This window comes from Nerophis ophidion, linkage group LG03 (assembly GCF_033978795.1).
Source record: "Nerophis ophidion isolate RoL-2023_Sa linkage group LG03, RoL_Noph_v1.0, whole genome shotgun sequence".
NCBI lineage: Eukaryota > Metazoa > Chordata > Actinopteri > Syngnathiformes > Syngnathidae > Nerophis > Nerophis ophidion.
The window spans coordinates 3,350,324-3,364,343 of NC_084613.1; the positions used below are offsets into that span (position 1 = coordinate 3,350,324).

The following is a 14,020-nucleotide window of genomic DNA, read 5'->3' on the forward strand; positions in this document are numbered from 1 at the left end:
CAGTCATCTAAAGAGCCACATCTGGCTCTAGAGCCATAGGTTCCCTACCCCTGGTCTAGTCTCTTACGTGAATGAGCTAGATAATATTTGATATTTTATAGTAATGTGTTAATTATTTCACACACAATTCGCTCCTTTGTATAAAACTATAAAAAATACTGCGACTTATAGTCCAAAAAAATACGGCATACGTTTAAAATCAGGGGTGTCCAAACTTTTTCCACTGAGGGCCACACATGGAAAAATTAAAGCATGCGGGGTCCATTTCGATATTTTTCCTTTTCAAATCATAACAAAATATATGGATTTTTAAAATGTATTTTACCTTTAGGGGTCCCGGGGACCACAAAGGGTCTGAGTTATTAAAATGTTAAAAATAAGTCAAATTTGTATAATTATTTTTTATTTGACGCTTACAGTAAATCTCTACATCAACTTTATAAAAAAAAAAAAAAAAAAGGTTTTATGGCATTTCTGTCAAAAACATCTTTGTTTTTTTATTAGTAAAACTAAAATATGCAGTATTTAGTGAATTGTGAATTATATTTATATAGCGCTTTTCTCTAGTGACTCAAAGTGCTTTACATAGTGACACCCAATATCTAAGTTACATTTAAACCAGTGTGGGTGGCACTGGGAGCAGGTGGGTAAAGTGTCTTGCCCAAGGACACAACGGCAGTAACTAGGATGGCACAAGCGGGAATCGAACCTGCAACTCTCAAGTTGCTGGCACGGCCACTCTACCAACCGAGCTATGCCGCCCTAAAAGATAAATAATGCAGGACACCATTGATTTTAATTCTTTATTATTTTTGAGTAATCACAGTGAAAAGATAAATAAAATACCACTAAATATATTTGGGATCCAAACGGTGCCCCACTCAGAAAGTGATACATTTTTATTAGGGTTTTCTTTTACTTTCAACACTTAAATTACGAGATCAACTTCAGATATATCTGTCGATTTCACGTTTAAACTATTATTTTGTATGTTTTATGCTCTTTTGTCAAAGAAAATGTTTATGATTTCAATGTGTATGGCAACTACACAATATATGCAATATTTACCACATAAAACATTTTAAAATGAAATATTTGAACTAATTGAAGCTTTGAAAATAATTCATTATAATATTTTTTTGGAGCAATGGTAAAAAAAATAAATAATTGATTGATTGAAACTTGTAATTAGTAGATTGCACAGTTCAGTACATATTCCGTACAATTGACCACTAAATGGTAACACCCCAATAAGTTTTTCAACTTTTTTAAGTCGGGGTCCATGTTAATCAATTCATGGTAAAGATGGTTTTTACATGGTAAAATAAAGACAAAATAAAGAAAAAACAGCCTGCATGGCAGCTTTGTGTCAACATTGCAACTTTTTCTTGATAGATTTCACCTCATTCCAATATTTGAATGTCCTTTTTTTATTTTTGCTATAGCATTTTTTTTTCTCCCATCCTCCTACCCCCCCTCTTTGTTTACCTTTATCTCATCTTTTTTGTAAGGGGCGCTGGAAGCCGGCAGACCCGTCAGCGATCCTGTTCTGTCTCCCTGTAATGTTTGTCTGATCTTGAATGGGATTGTGCTGAAAATTTTAATTTTCCTGAAGGAACTCTCCTGACGGAATAAATAAAGTACTATCTAATCTAATCTAATTTCCAGAATGTGTGGCGGGCCGGTAAACAATTAGCTGCGAACCGCAAATGGCCCCCGGGCCGCACTTTGGACACCCCTGCACTAAATGCTCTTACCACTCTTTGTTGTCTCTCCTTCTCCCAGACAGCAAGTGCACCTTCTTACATACGTCACATACGTACACGCCCTCGCAAAGCAGAGGTAACAGCATGGGTAACGTTGGCTGTGGTGCGAGTGGTAATACGAGAGAAAGAAGGTGCCAATCTGGTGACAGCCAAAGTCAGACAGTTAAACCCTGTCAACATCAATTCAATCAATCAATCAATGTTTATTTATATAGCCCTAAATCACAAATGTCTCAAAGGGCTGCACAAACCACAACACAAACCACAACGACATGCAAGGAGAACTCACACCCAGTGGGACGCCAGTGACAATGATGACTATGAGAACCTTGGAGAGGACCGCATACGTGGGCAAACCCCCGGAATTACGGAGATGAAAGAAGGCTGTTTTAGTAACGCTTTTAATGTGTGACTCAAAGGAGAGAGTTGGGTGGAAGATAATACCCAGATTCTTTACAGAGTCACCTTGTTTTATTATTTGGTTGTCAAATGTTACAGTTGTATCATTAAATAGAGGTCGGTGTCTAGCAGGACCGATAATCCCAGTACGTTTTAAAGCAGCATCAATTTGCAATGCCGGAAAAAAACGGCACTTTAACAAACACACAGAGAGACTTACAGGCATCGATGCGGAGGTATCATAAGATTAAAGATACAATCTATTAAATAGCCAACATTTTAATAATTCATTAAATATACAATTGTACACGTTGAGTCTATCAGAGTGCTAAAACTGCCAAGTGTTAATCAATAGTAATATACCCTTTTTAAACATCACAAAATGCTTTTCTTTTTAAGGAAATCCGTGTGGTTTGTTGTTATTGCTGCTATTTTAACTGTTTTTAAATACATAATTAATTAATTTAAATACATCATTAGTTTTTTAAATACATAAACAACAATACATAATTGTTGTTTTTTTTGCACTTTGCCTCTCTTTTCTTTTAAATGGACAACATTTTAGTCATTTTAATTTTTGTAACAGCTGAATGAGCAGCACAGTTACAATATAACTATTTATGAATGAATTAGTCATCTTTGTGGTTTGTAAGCACATGCTTGAAATAACTTAAGCTGCATTTAGAAGTTGATGGAAAAATGATATCCATTAAATATGCCAACACCTTATTATCTGATTAGTTGACTAATCGTTAAGATTAGGGATGCACCGATTAATCGGTAACCCAATATATTCGGCCGAATATGGCAAAAAACAGCCACGTTCGGTGGAATGAGTTAAAAACAAGGCCGAATAGTGGCGTGTGACGCAATTTTTGGACGCGGTGACGTTGGGATATGTTGTGTACCTGTATAAGTGTATGAGGTTACAAGCACACACTTAATGGTGAAGTGAAGTGAATTATATTTATATAGCGCTTTTCTCAAGTGACTCAAAGCGCTTTACATAGTGAAACCCAATATCTAAGTTACATTTAAACCAGTGTGGGTGGCACTGGGAGCAGGTGGGCAAAGTGTCTTGCCCAAGGACACAACGGCAGTAACTAGGATGGCACAAGCGGGAATCGAACCTGCAACCCTCAAGTTGCTGGCACGGCCACTCTACCAACCGAGCTATGGAGATTTACTTAAGCCTTCTGTTTACATTATTAGCATATCTACTGTGGCTAAGCAGACTTTTGCCAAAAGGACAATAATTCATTTGTTGTGGGTTTATCCACTTTAATGCACTTTTTTTTTTTTTTTTGGAATGCATGTTTTGTTTGAAGGCCTAATATAAATGAAAAACTTTGTGCTTTTTTTGAAAAGCAAAGGCTACTGGAATATTAAAAAAATGTCAATATTCAATAAAAAATTACTTTATTTGAAAAACATGTGTAAATGTTTATTCCAGGCTATTTTTGCAATATCAAAAAAATTATGAAAAACTGCATTCATTATTCGGTATTCGGCCTTCGGCTAAGCGTTTAAATTTTATTCGGCTTCGGCCACAAATTTTCATTTCGGTGCCTCCCTAGTTAAGATAATGGCTGCCATGGTTAATACTAATTAATAATAACACAGATTTGTTTTTAAATGTTTGTATACATTTTTTCAGCACGTTTTATTTTTTATTTTTTAAAGAAAATCATATCAGCATAGCAAATGATGCCAGTGATATGATGGCATTATGGTGACCATGCTACTTAATCACACCCCCACAGCCACGGGTATCTTTACAACCCAGGGGAAACCCTGCTTTTACTCTACTTTTTTGTTTGTTTATTTATTTCTTCTTTTCATTATTTCTTTGAAAACAGCATTGCGCTCCAATCATAAGGAGGATCTTTTGCTTGAGTTTTTCCTTACAGAGTTTCTTGAAATATAGCAGTGCACTCCTCTCATAGAGAGGGTCTTTTACTAATGTTTTTTTTTTTTTGCAGTATTTCTTTGAAAACAACACCACACTACTGTCATATGGAACAGGAGTTTGTAATCTCTTTGACTTCAGGGCCCAACTATTCCCCTACCACTCAAACTCAAACACTAAATTAGTTGTAATCTTATTCTTTTTTTAAGTCATACTCAAAAATTATATCCAACCTGAAGTTTACAACTTTGTCATGTGTTCATCAACTATGAGTTAGTTATTATTTATTCAACCCATAATCTTTTGGCTTAAAGGCCATCGCTTAAAACCCAGACGTGCCTCTAGATCAGTGGTTCTCAAATGGGGGTACGCGTACCCCTGGGGGTACTTGAAGGTATGCCAAGGGGTACGTGAGATTTTTTTTTAAATATTCTAAAAATAGCAAAAATTCAAAAATCCTTTTTAAATATATTTATTTAATAATACTTCAACAAAATGTGAATGAAAGTTCATAAACTGTGAAAAGAAATGCAACAATGCAATATTCAGTGTTGACAGCTCGATTTTTTGTGGACATGTTCCATAAATATTGATGTTAAAGATGTATTTTTTTGTGGAGAAATGTTTAGAATGAAGTTGATGAATCCAGATGGATCTCTATTACAATCCCCAAAGAGGACACTTTAAGTTGAGGATTACTTCTATGTGTAGAAATCTTTATTTATAATTAAATCAACAACTTTTTAGTTATTTTTATATATTGTTTTCCAAATAGTTCAAGAAAGACCACTACAAATGAGCACTATTTTGCACTGTTATACAATTTATTAAATCAGAAACTGATGACATCGTGCTGTATTTTACTTCTTTATCTCTTTTTTTTAACCAAAAATGCTTTGCTCTGGTTAGGGGGTACTTAGATTAACCCTTCTATTATGTTAAGGGTCAATTTGGCCCATTTCAGTTTTTGTGTTGATCAAAGTACTGGTTATCCTTTCTTTTTCTTGCTGAAATTTGGTGACGTTTCCTCATCCAGGGTCGTGAACTGGTGTGTAAAATCTGGACACTTTGATGTGTATTGGAATGTCTTGCATAGTGTGTATACAAAGATGATGTTGCGGGTCATTTTGACCCATATACTTCAATGTGGGTAAATAGCTTTTCAAATCCAAAATAAACATGTCTCTTTGATGTACTTCTTACTTTAATGTACAATTGTTTGTATTTTGATTGCCTTTGAGACCCAGAGCCAGGTGTGTGAAGAGAGGGAACTTTCTCACACTTGTCCTTGTCACTGTTCTCATGTCATCTCTTTGACAAACTCACCAAAAATGAGCTCCAGAAGGATGACATCTGAGGAAGCTTTATCACAGATTTTTTTTTAAATGTTCACAGGGGGTACATCACTGAAAAAGGTTGAGAACCACTGCTCTACATCACGTGATTGCAACCCAGAAATACCACTTATCCTCACAAGAGTCACTGGTGTGCTTGAGCCTATCCCAGCAGGTATGTTCAGTGGGTTATGTCTGTGGGTTTTTTTTTAATCAATTACAAATACAAATTTGACTTTAGTGACCAATTAGAATGCACTCCCAAAGGGTAGATGAGGTTCTCTCCTGACCTTATTGACTTCTCAGTAAGACCACACAGGTGGAATATAAGAGATAACATTAAATAAACTCGAAGATGAGAAAGATTTAACAAAAAAAGGAAATAAAAGAGACAAAGGGAAGCTTAATGTTGCTGAACAAGGACGTTACAATTAAAACATTTGCTGTTCTGCAAGTTTCAATGACAGTCAGCCCCGTGAGAACCTTGTTGTGTTTCTTAAGCCAACTCAAAGTTCACATCAATATTTTACCTAACTTTCTGTGAAACCTTCCACTGACCGCTCCCACTAATGCGATGTCATGTTGCGATGCAACAAAAACAAAGAAAAAAGTATGATCAAATGAAAACACTCACACAAAAGCTAATACTGACACACGCGCACACACATTTTGGGATTTGAACCAATACCAAGTAGTAAGGATGGGAATCGAAAACCGGTTCCTAAAGTATCAATTCCTTGGAATCGCTTGCTAATTTGTCAACCGATTCCGTTAACGTTTTTTTCCGGGTGAGGATGACATCATCACACAACGTGCGATGCCTAGGCTTTATTATCTGATTAGTCAAATCATTGTTAAGATAATCGTTGACTATCAAAATAGTGTTTAGGTGCAGCTCTATTTAATACGAATTAATAACAACACAGATTTGTTCTTTATTGTTTGTATACATTTTTGGAGCCTATGTTTTTAAAAAGAAAATCATATCAGTATAGCAAACTATGCAAATGATATGATGGTGTTATGGTGACCGTGCTACTTCATCACATCCCCACTACCATCTTGGCAACCCAGGGGGAAACATGCTTTTACTCTATTTTTTGTTTGTTTATTTATTTCTTCTTTTCTTTATTTCTTTAAAGGGGAACATTATCAGCAGACCTATGTAAGCGTCAATATATACCTTGATGGGGCAGAAAAAAGACCATCTATTTTTTTAACCGATTTCCGAACTCTAAATGGGTGAATTTTGGCGAATTAAACGCCTTTCTGTTTATCGAGCTGGAGGCGACGACGTCAGAATGTGACGTCACCGAGGTAACACACCCACCATTTTCATTTTCAACACATTACAAACACCGGGTCTCAGCTCTGTTATTTTCCTTTTTTTTGACTATTTTTTGGAACCTTGGAGACATCATGCCTCGACGGTGTGTTGTCGGAGGGTGTAACAACACTAACAGGGAGGGATTCAAGTTGCACCACTGGCCCCAAGATGCCAAAGTGTCTGCCGCCAGACCCCCATTGAATGTGCCAGAGTGTCTCCACATTTGACCGGCGATGCTAAGGCAGACATGGCACAGAGATGTATGGATAACCTGCAGATGCATTTGCAACGATAGTCAACGAAATCACAAAGGTGAGTTTTGTTGATGTTGACTGCCAGCTAATCGATGCTAACATGCTATGCTAATCGATGCTAACATGATATTTACCGGCGGTGCTAAAGCAGACATGGAACAGAGATGTATGGATAACCTGCAGATGCATTTGCAATTATATTATGTTTCCTTCCACCCACATTTAATGCGAAAAAAATACTTACCAATCGACAGATTTAAGTTGCTCCAGTGTCAAAAGTTGCGAAAGTCCTGATCATTTGGTCCGCACATTTTACCGGCGATGCTAACGCAGCTATTCGGCCACGCTATGGCTATGAATAGCGTCAATAGCTATTCGCTCAATAGCTTCAGTTTCTTCTTCAATATTTTCATACTCCAACCATCTGTTTCAATACATGCGTAATCTGTTGAATCGCTTAAGTCGCTGAAATCCGAGTTTGAATCCGAGCTAATGTCGCTATATCTTGCTGTGGTATTCCCATTGTTTGTTTACATTGGCAGCACTGTGTGACGTCACAGGGAAATGGCCAGTGTCTTCGCAGAGAGCCGAAAATAAGGCACTTTAAAGCTTTATTTAGGGATATTCCGAGACCGGTAACATTTTGAAAAAAACTTCAAAAAATACAACAAGCCACTGGGAACTGATTTTTATTGTTTTTAACCCTTTTGAAATTGTGATAATGTTCCCCTTTAAAAACAGCATTGCGCTCCTGTCATGCGGAGGATCTTTTACTTTTGTTTTTTTGTAGTATTTATTTGAAAATAGCAGTGTACTCCTCTCATATAGAAGATCTTTTACTAGTGTTTTTTTTTTTGCAGTATTTCTTTGAAAATATCAGCACATTCCTCTCATATAGAGAATCTTTTCCTAGTAGGGTTTTTTTTTTTTGCAGTATTTCTTTGAAAATAGCAGTGTACTCCTCTCATATAGAGGATCTTTTACTCGTGGGTATACCGTATTTCCTTGAATTGCCGCCGGGTATATAGTATGCGCCTGACTAGAATTACTGCCGGGTCAAACTTGTTTCGCAAAATATTATTTCTATTAGCGCATGTCTAGAATTTCCGCCGGGTCAAACTCGTCACGTCACGAGTGACACTTCACCTGTCATCATTTTCAAAATGGAGGAGGCTGATTTCAATCATTTCAAATCGCATAAAGGGAAGAAGATTAAGAACTATTCAGTAGGATTTAAGGTCCAAGCTATTGAATATGCTAAAAAGAACAGTAAGCAGCTATGTTTTATTAATATACCATAGCTGCGTGTGTCAAATATGAGTCATTAAATGACTCCCGCCTCCTGGTGGTAGAGGGCGCTAGTGATCCTTCTTTTTGGAGGGTACACGGCGGCCGCGACGCATGGATTGGCTCGCAAATATGGACGAGGCAAGTCCGCAATTTTCAACCATCATCAAAAAAGTATGTTTATATCGTTGCTGACTTTGCGTAAGGGGTTGAATATCTTTGCAGGGACAGAGAGAAAGTGCAAGAACAGGTGCAAAATCGGTTGCTAGTGTGGCTAAATGGGAAGCAGCTTGCCGACGATAGCATTTCTGAGGGTATTGTTTGAGAAAAGTTAAAGTTCAAGTTAAAGTACCCATGTCATGTCACACACACACTAGGTGTGGTGATATTATTCTCTGCATTTGACCCATCACCTTTGATCACCCCCTGGGAGGTGAGGGGAGCAGTGAGCAGCAGCGGTGGCCGTGCCCGGGAATCATTTTTGGTGATTTAACCCCCAATTCCAACCCTTGATGCTGAGTGTCAAGCAGGGAGGTCATGGCTCCAATTTTTATAGTTTTTGGTATGACTCGGCCGGGGTTTCAACTCACAACCTACCCATCTCAGGGTGTACACTCTAACCACTAGGCAAGTGGTTCTCAAATGGGGGTACGCGTACCCCTGGGGGTACTTGAAGGTATGCCAAGAGGTACGTGAGATTTTTAAAAAATATTCTAAAAATTCAAAAATCCTTTATAAATATATTTATTGAATAATACTTCAACAAAATATGAATGGAAGTTCATAAGCTGTGAAAAGAAATGCAACAATGCAATATTCAGTGTTGACAGCTAGATTTTTTGTGTTTATACAATATGTATGAGTTAGGGCTGGGCTATATATATCGATGTACACGATATATCGCGGGTTTGTCTCTGTGCGATATAGAAAATGACTATATCGTAATATTCAAGTATACGTTCTCACGCAGTTGCTTTCAGCTGCGGGCATTACTCTACAAGCTCTTCTCACTCTTTCCTGTCTCTCCTTCTCACGGACAAGCAGGCGCACAAACTTACACACGTCACGTCATACGTCACATACGTGTACGCTCTCGCCCAGCAGAGAGGTAGCAGACTGGGTAACGTTAGCTGTGATGCTAACGTAGCCATACGAGTGGTAATACGAGAGAAAGAAGGTGCGGATCTGGTAAGAAATGAAGGAAGACTTAATTTCCAATAAAAACAGCAGGGGGTCCATCGTCTGGCGGTGGTTCGGCTTCAAGTGGGAAGATGTCGAACAGACAACGGTAATTTGTCAATAATAAGTAGCATTACTGCTAATATGCAGCATCATTTGAAAAGTCACTCGCTAGAGAATGAAGAGCATTTCATAACCGTAGTAAACATAGTGAAGGACGAATACTATTTGATTTCCTATTATGCAGCTCATTCTTATTTGATACTTAAAATGTCTCTGACAATCTTGCACTTTCTGTTTTGGAAATGACGTGAATGTTTGTGCCATTGCTTAATAACTTTAATAAATACACTTTTGGTCAATTGACTTAGTTGTGATTTCCCTCTCTGCATGAGAGGGAAATCACTATGTCTCCAGGCCGGCCTGGAGACATAGTCTTCCCAACGTGTCTTGGGTCTTCCCCTTTGCCTCCTGCCGGTCAGACATGCCCGAAGCACCTCATCTGACTCCTCTCCATGTGGAGGAGCAGAGGCTTTACTTTGAGTTCTTCCCGGATGACAGAGCTTCTCACCCTATCTCTAAGAGGGAGACCCAAACTCATTTCGGTCGCCTGTACCCGTGATCTTGTCCTTTCGGTCATAACCCAAAGCTCATGACCATAGGTGAGGATGTGAACGTAGATCGACCGGTAAATTGAGAGCTTTGCCGTCCGGCTCAGCTCCTTCTTCACCACAACAGATCAACGTGACGTCACGGGTTGTGGAGCTCCTCACATCTGAACGTTGTTTACAATCATGGCCACCAGCAGTGATAGCGATTCGGACCGAGAAAGCGACGATTTCCCCATTAATTTAAGCGATGATGAAAGATTTGTGGATGAGGAAAGTGAGAGTGAAGGACTAGAAAAAAAAATAAAAATAAAAAAGAGGAGGGCAGTGGAAGCGATTTAGATGTTATTAGACACATTTACTAGGATAATTCTGGAAAATCCCTTATCTGCTTATTGTGTTACTAGTGTTTTGGTGAGATTATATGGTCGTACCTGAAAGTCGGAGGGGTGTGGTGACTGCAGTGTCTTTTTTGGGAGGAGGCAAGAGAGTCCGCAGCGGCAGGAGGCGAGGCACGGCGCAAGCTCTCCGCTCATAACTACGGTAAGAGCCGACTTAATACCACCATTTTTGACATGTGGTGGGGAACCATGTATTGGGACCACTCTGTTCCATAGTAAAGCTTCACCATCAGCTTTCGGGAATGGAAACAAGGAAACACCGACTGTGTTTGTGTTGCTAAAAGCGGCCTCAATACACCGCTTCCCACCGACATCTTTCTTCTTTGACGTCTCTGTTATTAATTGAACAAATTGCAAAAGATGCAGCAACACAGATGTCCAGAATACTTTGGAATTATGCGATTAAAGCACACCATTTATAGCTGGGATCGGTGCTGAATCAAAATGTCCGCTACAATCCGTGAGGTCACGCACATGCGTCATCATACCGCAACGTTTTCAACGGGATACTTCGCGCGAAAATTTTAAAACTGCAATTTAGTAAACTAACCCGGCCGTATTGGCATGTGTTGCAATGTTAATATTTCATCATTGATATATAAACTATCAGACTGTGTGGTCGCTAGTAGTGGCTTTCAGTAGGACTTTAATAGTAGATTGCACAGTACAGTACATTTTCTGCACAATTGACCACTAAATGGTAACACCTGAATAAGTTTTTCACGTTCATCAATTCATGCATTTTCTAAATCAACTCAAGTCAATTTTACTTGAGAAAATTGTCCCACAAACCCAAGCAGAAGACATGTTATGATAGTGTTAAAGGCCTACTGAAAGCCACTACTAGCGACCACACAGTCTGATAGTTTATATATCAATGATGAAATATTAACATTGCAACACATGACAATACGGCCTCTTTAGTTGACTAAATTGCAATTTTAAATTTCGCACAAAGTATCCTGTTGAAAACATCGCAGAATGATGACGCGTGTTTCTGACGTTATTGGTTGAGCGGACCTTTTAGCCCAGCAACACTTACGGCTAAAAGTCGTCTCTTTTCATCGCATAATTACACAGTATTTTGGACATCTGTGTTGCTGAATCTTTTGCAATTTGTTCAATTAATAATGGAGACGTCAAAGAAAAATGCTGTTGGTGGAAAGCGGTGGATTGTAGCTGCCTTTAGCAACCGAAACACAGCCGGTGTTTCTTTGTTTGTTGTGAAGCTTTAGCGAACATGTTTCTCTACCACATGTCAACCAGCAAGTATTTGGATTGAAAATTGTGATATTAAGTCGGCTCTTACCGGAGACTTGTGCGGAGTTAGCGTCCTCCTGCAGAAGCTGTCAAAAAGGCAGCATGGCTCCTCCATTGGCTTCTCTCAGAGACACTGGCGGTCACCGCAGCCCTCCGACTTTCTGGTATGACTTTAGAACCTCACTAAAACACTATTAGGGACGACGTGGCGCAGTGGCAAAGTGGCCGTGCGCAACCCGAGGGGCCCTGGTTCAAATCCCACCTAGTACCAACCTCGTCACGTCCGTTGTGTCCTGAGCAAGACACTTCACCCTTGCTCCTGATGGGTGCTGGTTGGCGCCTTGCATGGCAGCTCCCTCCATCAGTGTGTGAATGTGTGTGTGAATGGGTAAATGTGGAAGTAGTGTCAAAAGCGCTTTGAGTACCTTGAAGGTAGAAAAGCGCTATACAAGTACAACCCTTTTATCATTTATTAACACAATAAGCAGGTAAGGGATTTTCCAGAATTATCCTAGTAAATGTGTCTAATAACATCTGAATTGCTTCCACTGCCGTCACCTTTTTTTTTTCTAGTGTTTCACTCTAACTTTCCTCATCCACAAATCTTTCATCCTCGCTCAAATTAATGGGGAAATCGTCACTTTCTCAGTCCGAATCGCTCTCGCTACTGGTGGCCATGACTGTAAACAATCTTCAGATGTGAGGAGCTCCACAACCCGGGACGTCACGCGCACATCGTCTGCTACTTCCGGTACAGGCAAGGCTTTTTTATTAGCGACCAAAAGTTGCGAACTTTATCGCCGATGTTCTCTACTAAACCCTTTCAGCAAAGATACGGCAATATGGCGAAATGATCAAGTATGACACATAGAATGGACCTGCTATCCCCGTTTAAATAAGAACATCTCATTTCAGTAGGCCTTTAAAATGTTCCAGTTCCATTCACACATTTATATCAACACAGTAGTTAATACTATGATCAATGTTAATTAAAATTTAAATGTGGGATATAAATATAATGGAGGTATAATTGTTTGTATATCGTAAGTAATTGGTGCAAAGGTTTAACACGTGCACAATGATATTTCACATGTGTCTACGGTGTTTATAATTGAACAGTATTTATGTTGTGTACAATGTGTATTTATAATATGTTGTGAAAAGTACATATCATATTTTTTGGAAGCTCATCTTGTACTTGACTTTGTTTATAGGGTTAGGCACAATATGTGTTCAACTTCAGCCTAAACCCTTTCAGTATGCAACACTTTTTTTTTTTAAATGTATGGATTTACAACTGTTTGTTTATGCATGTGCATCTTTTTGTTTATGTAAGACTGTTTGACAGAAGAAATAATAAATAACGAACTAATAGTGTTAAGTCCAACATGGTGCAGACCTCAGATTGAGCTCCAGTAGCCGCACAAGGCAGCGGTTCGCCCGGCTTGTGTCCGCCTTACCTTCCGCAGAGCTTGGGCGAAGAGGCCTCTCCACTTGTGGCTGTTTTCCTCACTGGAGAAGTCGTAGATCTGCTGGGGCTGCATGGCGGCTCCTGGCGTTGCCGAGCTCCGGCCTGAACTGTCAGCATCGGCCCCGGCGGATAGTTAGCCCCGTCGGTGGGTGGGTCAGTCCCAGGGCGGGGTGCATCCAATGCGGCCGAATACTGTAAGTGTGTGGCGGGGACGCGGGCCAAGCTAACCCGGACTAAATAAACTGCTAACAAATAAAAATAGAATTAGTTAGATTGGGAATTCACCCGCACATGTAGCTAGCATGGCGGCTAACCAGGCTGCTTGTAAACACTGGGAAGCTAACGGCTAATAACAAAGTGGCTAATTGGCTTTTTAACATCCATATTTGAGGCACGGTGCTTTGCGATAAAGTGCGGCCGCCGAGGGGAGAAGCCCGCCGACCACCGAGCGTCTGCTTGTTCGCTGCCCGGGAGAAGACACCTGTGACGCTAGCACGCTAATGCTAGCCGCCGGAGCTAACCGATGCTACACGCCGCCGCTGGCCTCCGCGAGCCCGCGACGAGGCACGCTTTCTCCGGCGCTGCGAGCCGCTCCGCACCCGGACATCTTCTCGCCGGCGGGGGGCTTCCAATCCACGGCTACGGAGTCCACGGCCGAGTGGATGTAATTCCCGGGGGAGGGGGGGATGAGATGAGGCAGGTCTGCGGGCGAAGTGGACGAAAAAGGGGGCGCAGTCAGGATTGTTTTGGGTCCGCTTTGGGAAGTCCGAGATGTTCCAACTCTGCTGTCTGCCTGCCTGCCTGTCTGTCTCTCTGCCTGTCTCA

General features: G+C 40.0%; 1 protein-coding gene across 1 annotated transcript in view; it reads right to left on the reverse strand.

Annotated features, from left to right (window-relative positions):
* Positions 1–14,020, reverse strand: part of sos2 (son of sevenless homolog 2 (Drosophila)) — an 82,231-nt gene extending 68,211 nt beyond the window's left edge. Inside the window, exon 1 of the mRNA XM_061893949.1 lies at positions 13,185–14,020. Coding sequence (XP_061749933.1) covers positions 13,185–13,268 — 84 coding nt within the window. The 5' untranslated portion in view covers positions 13,269–14,020. The remainder of the gene's footprint in view (positions 1–13,184) is intronic.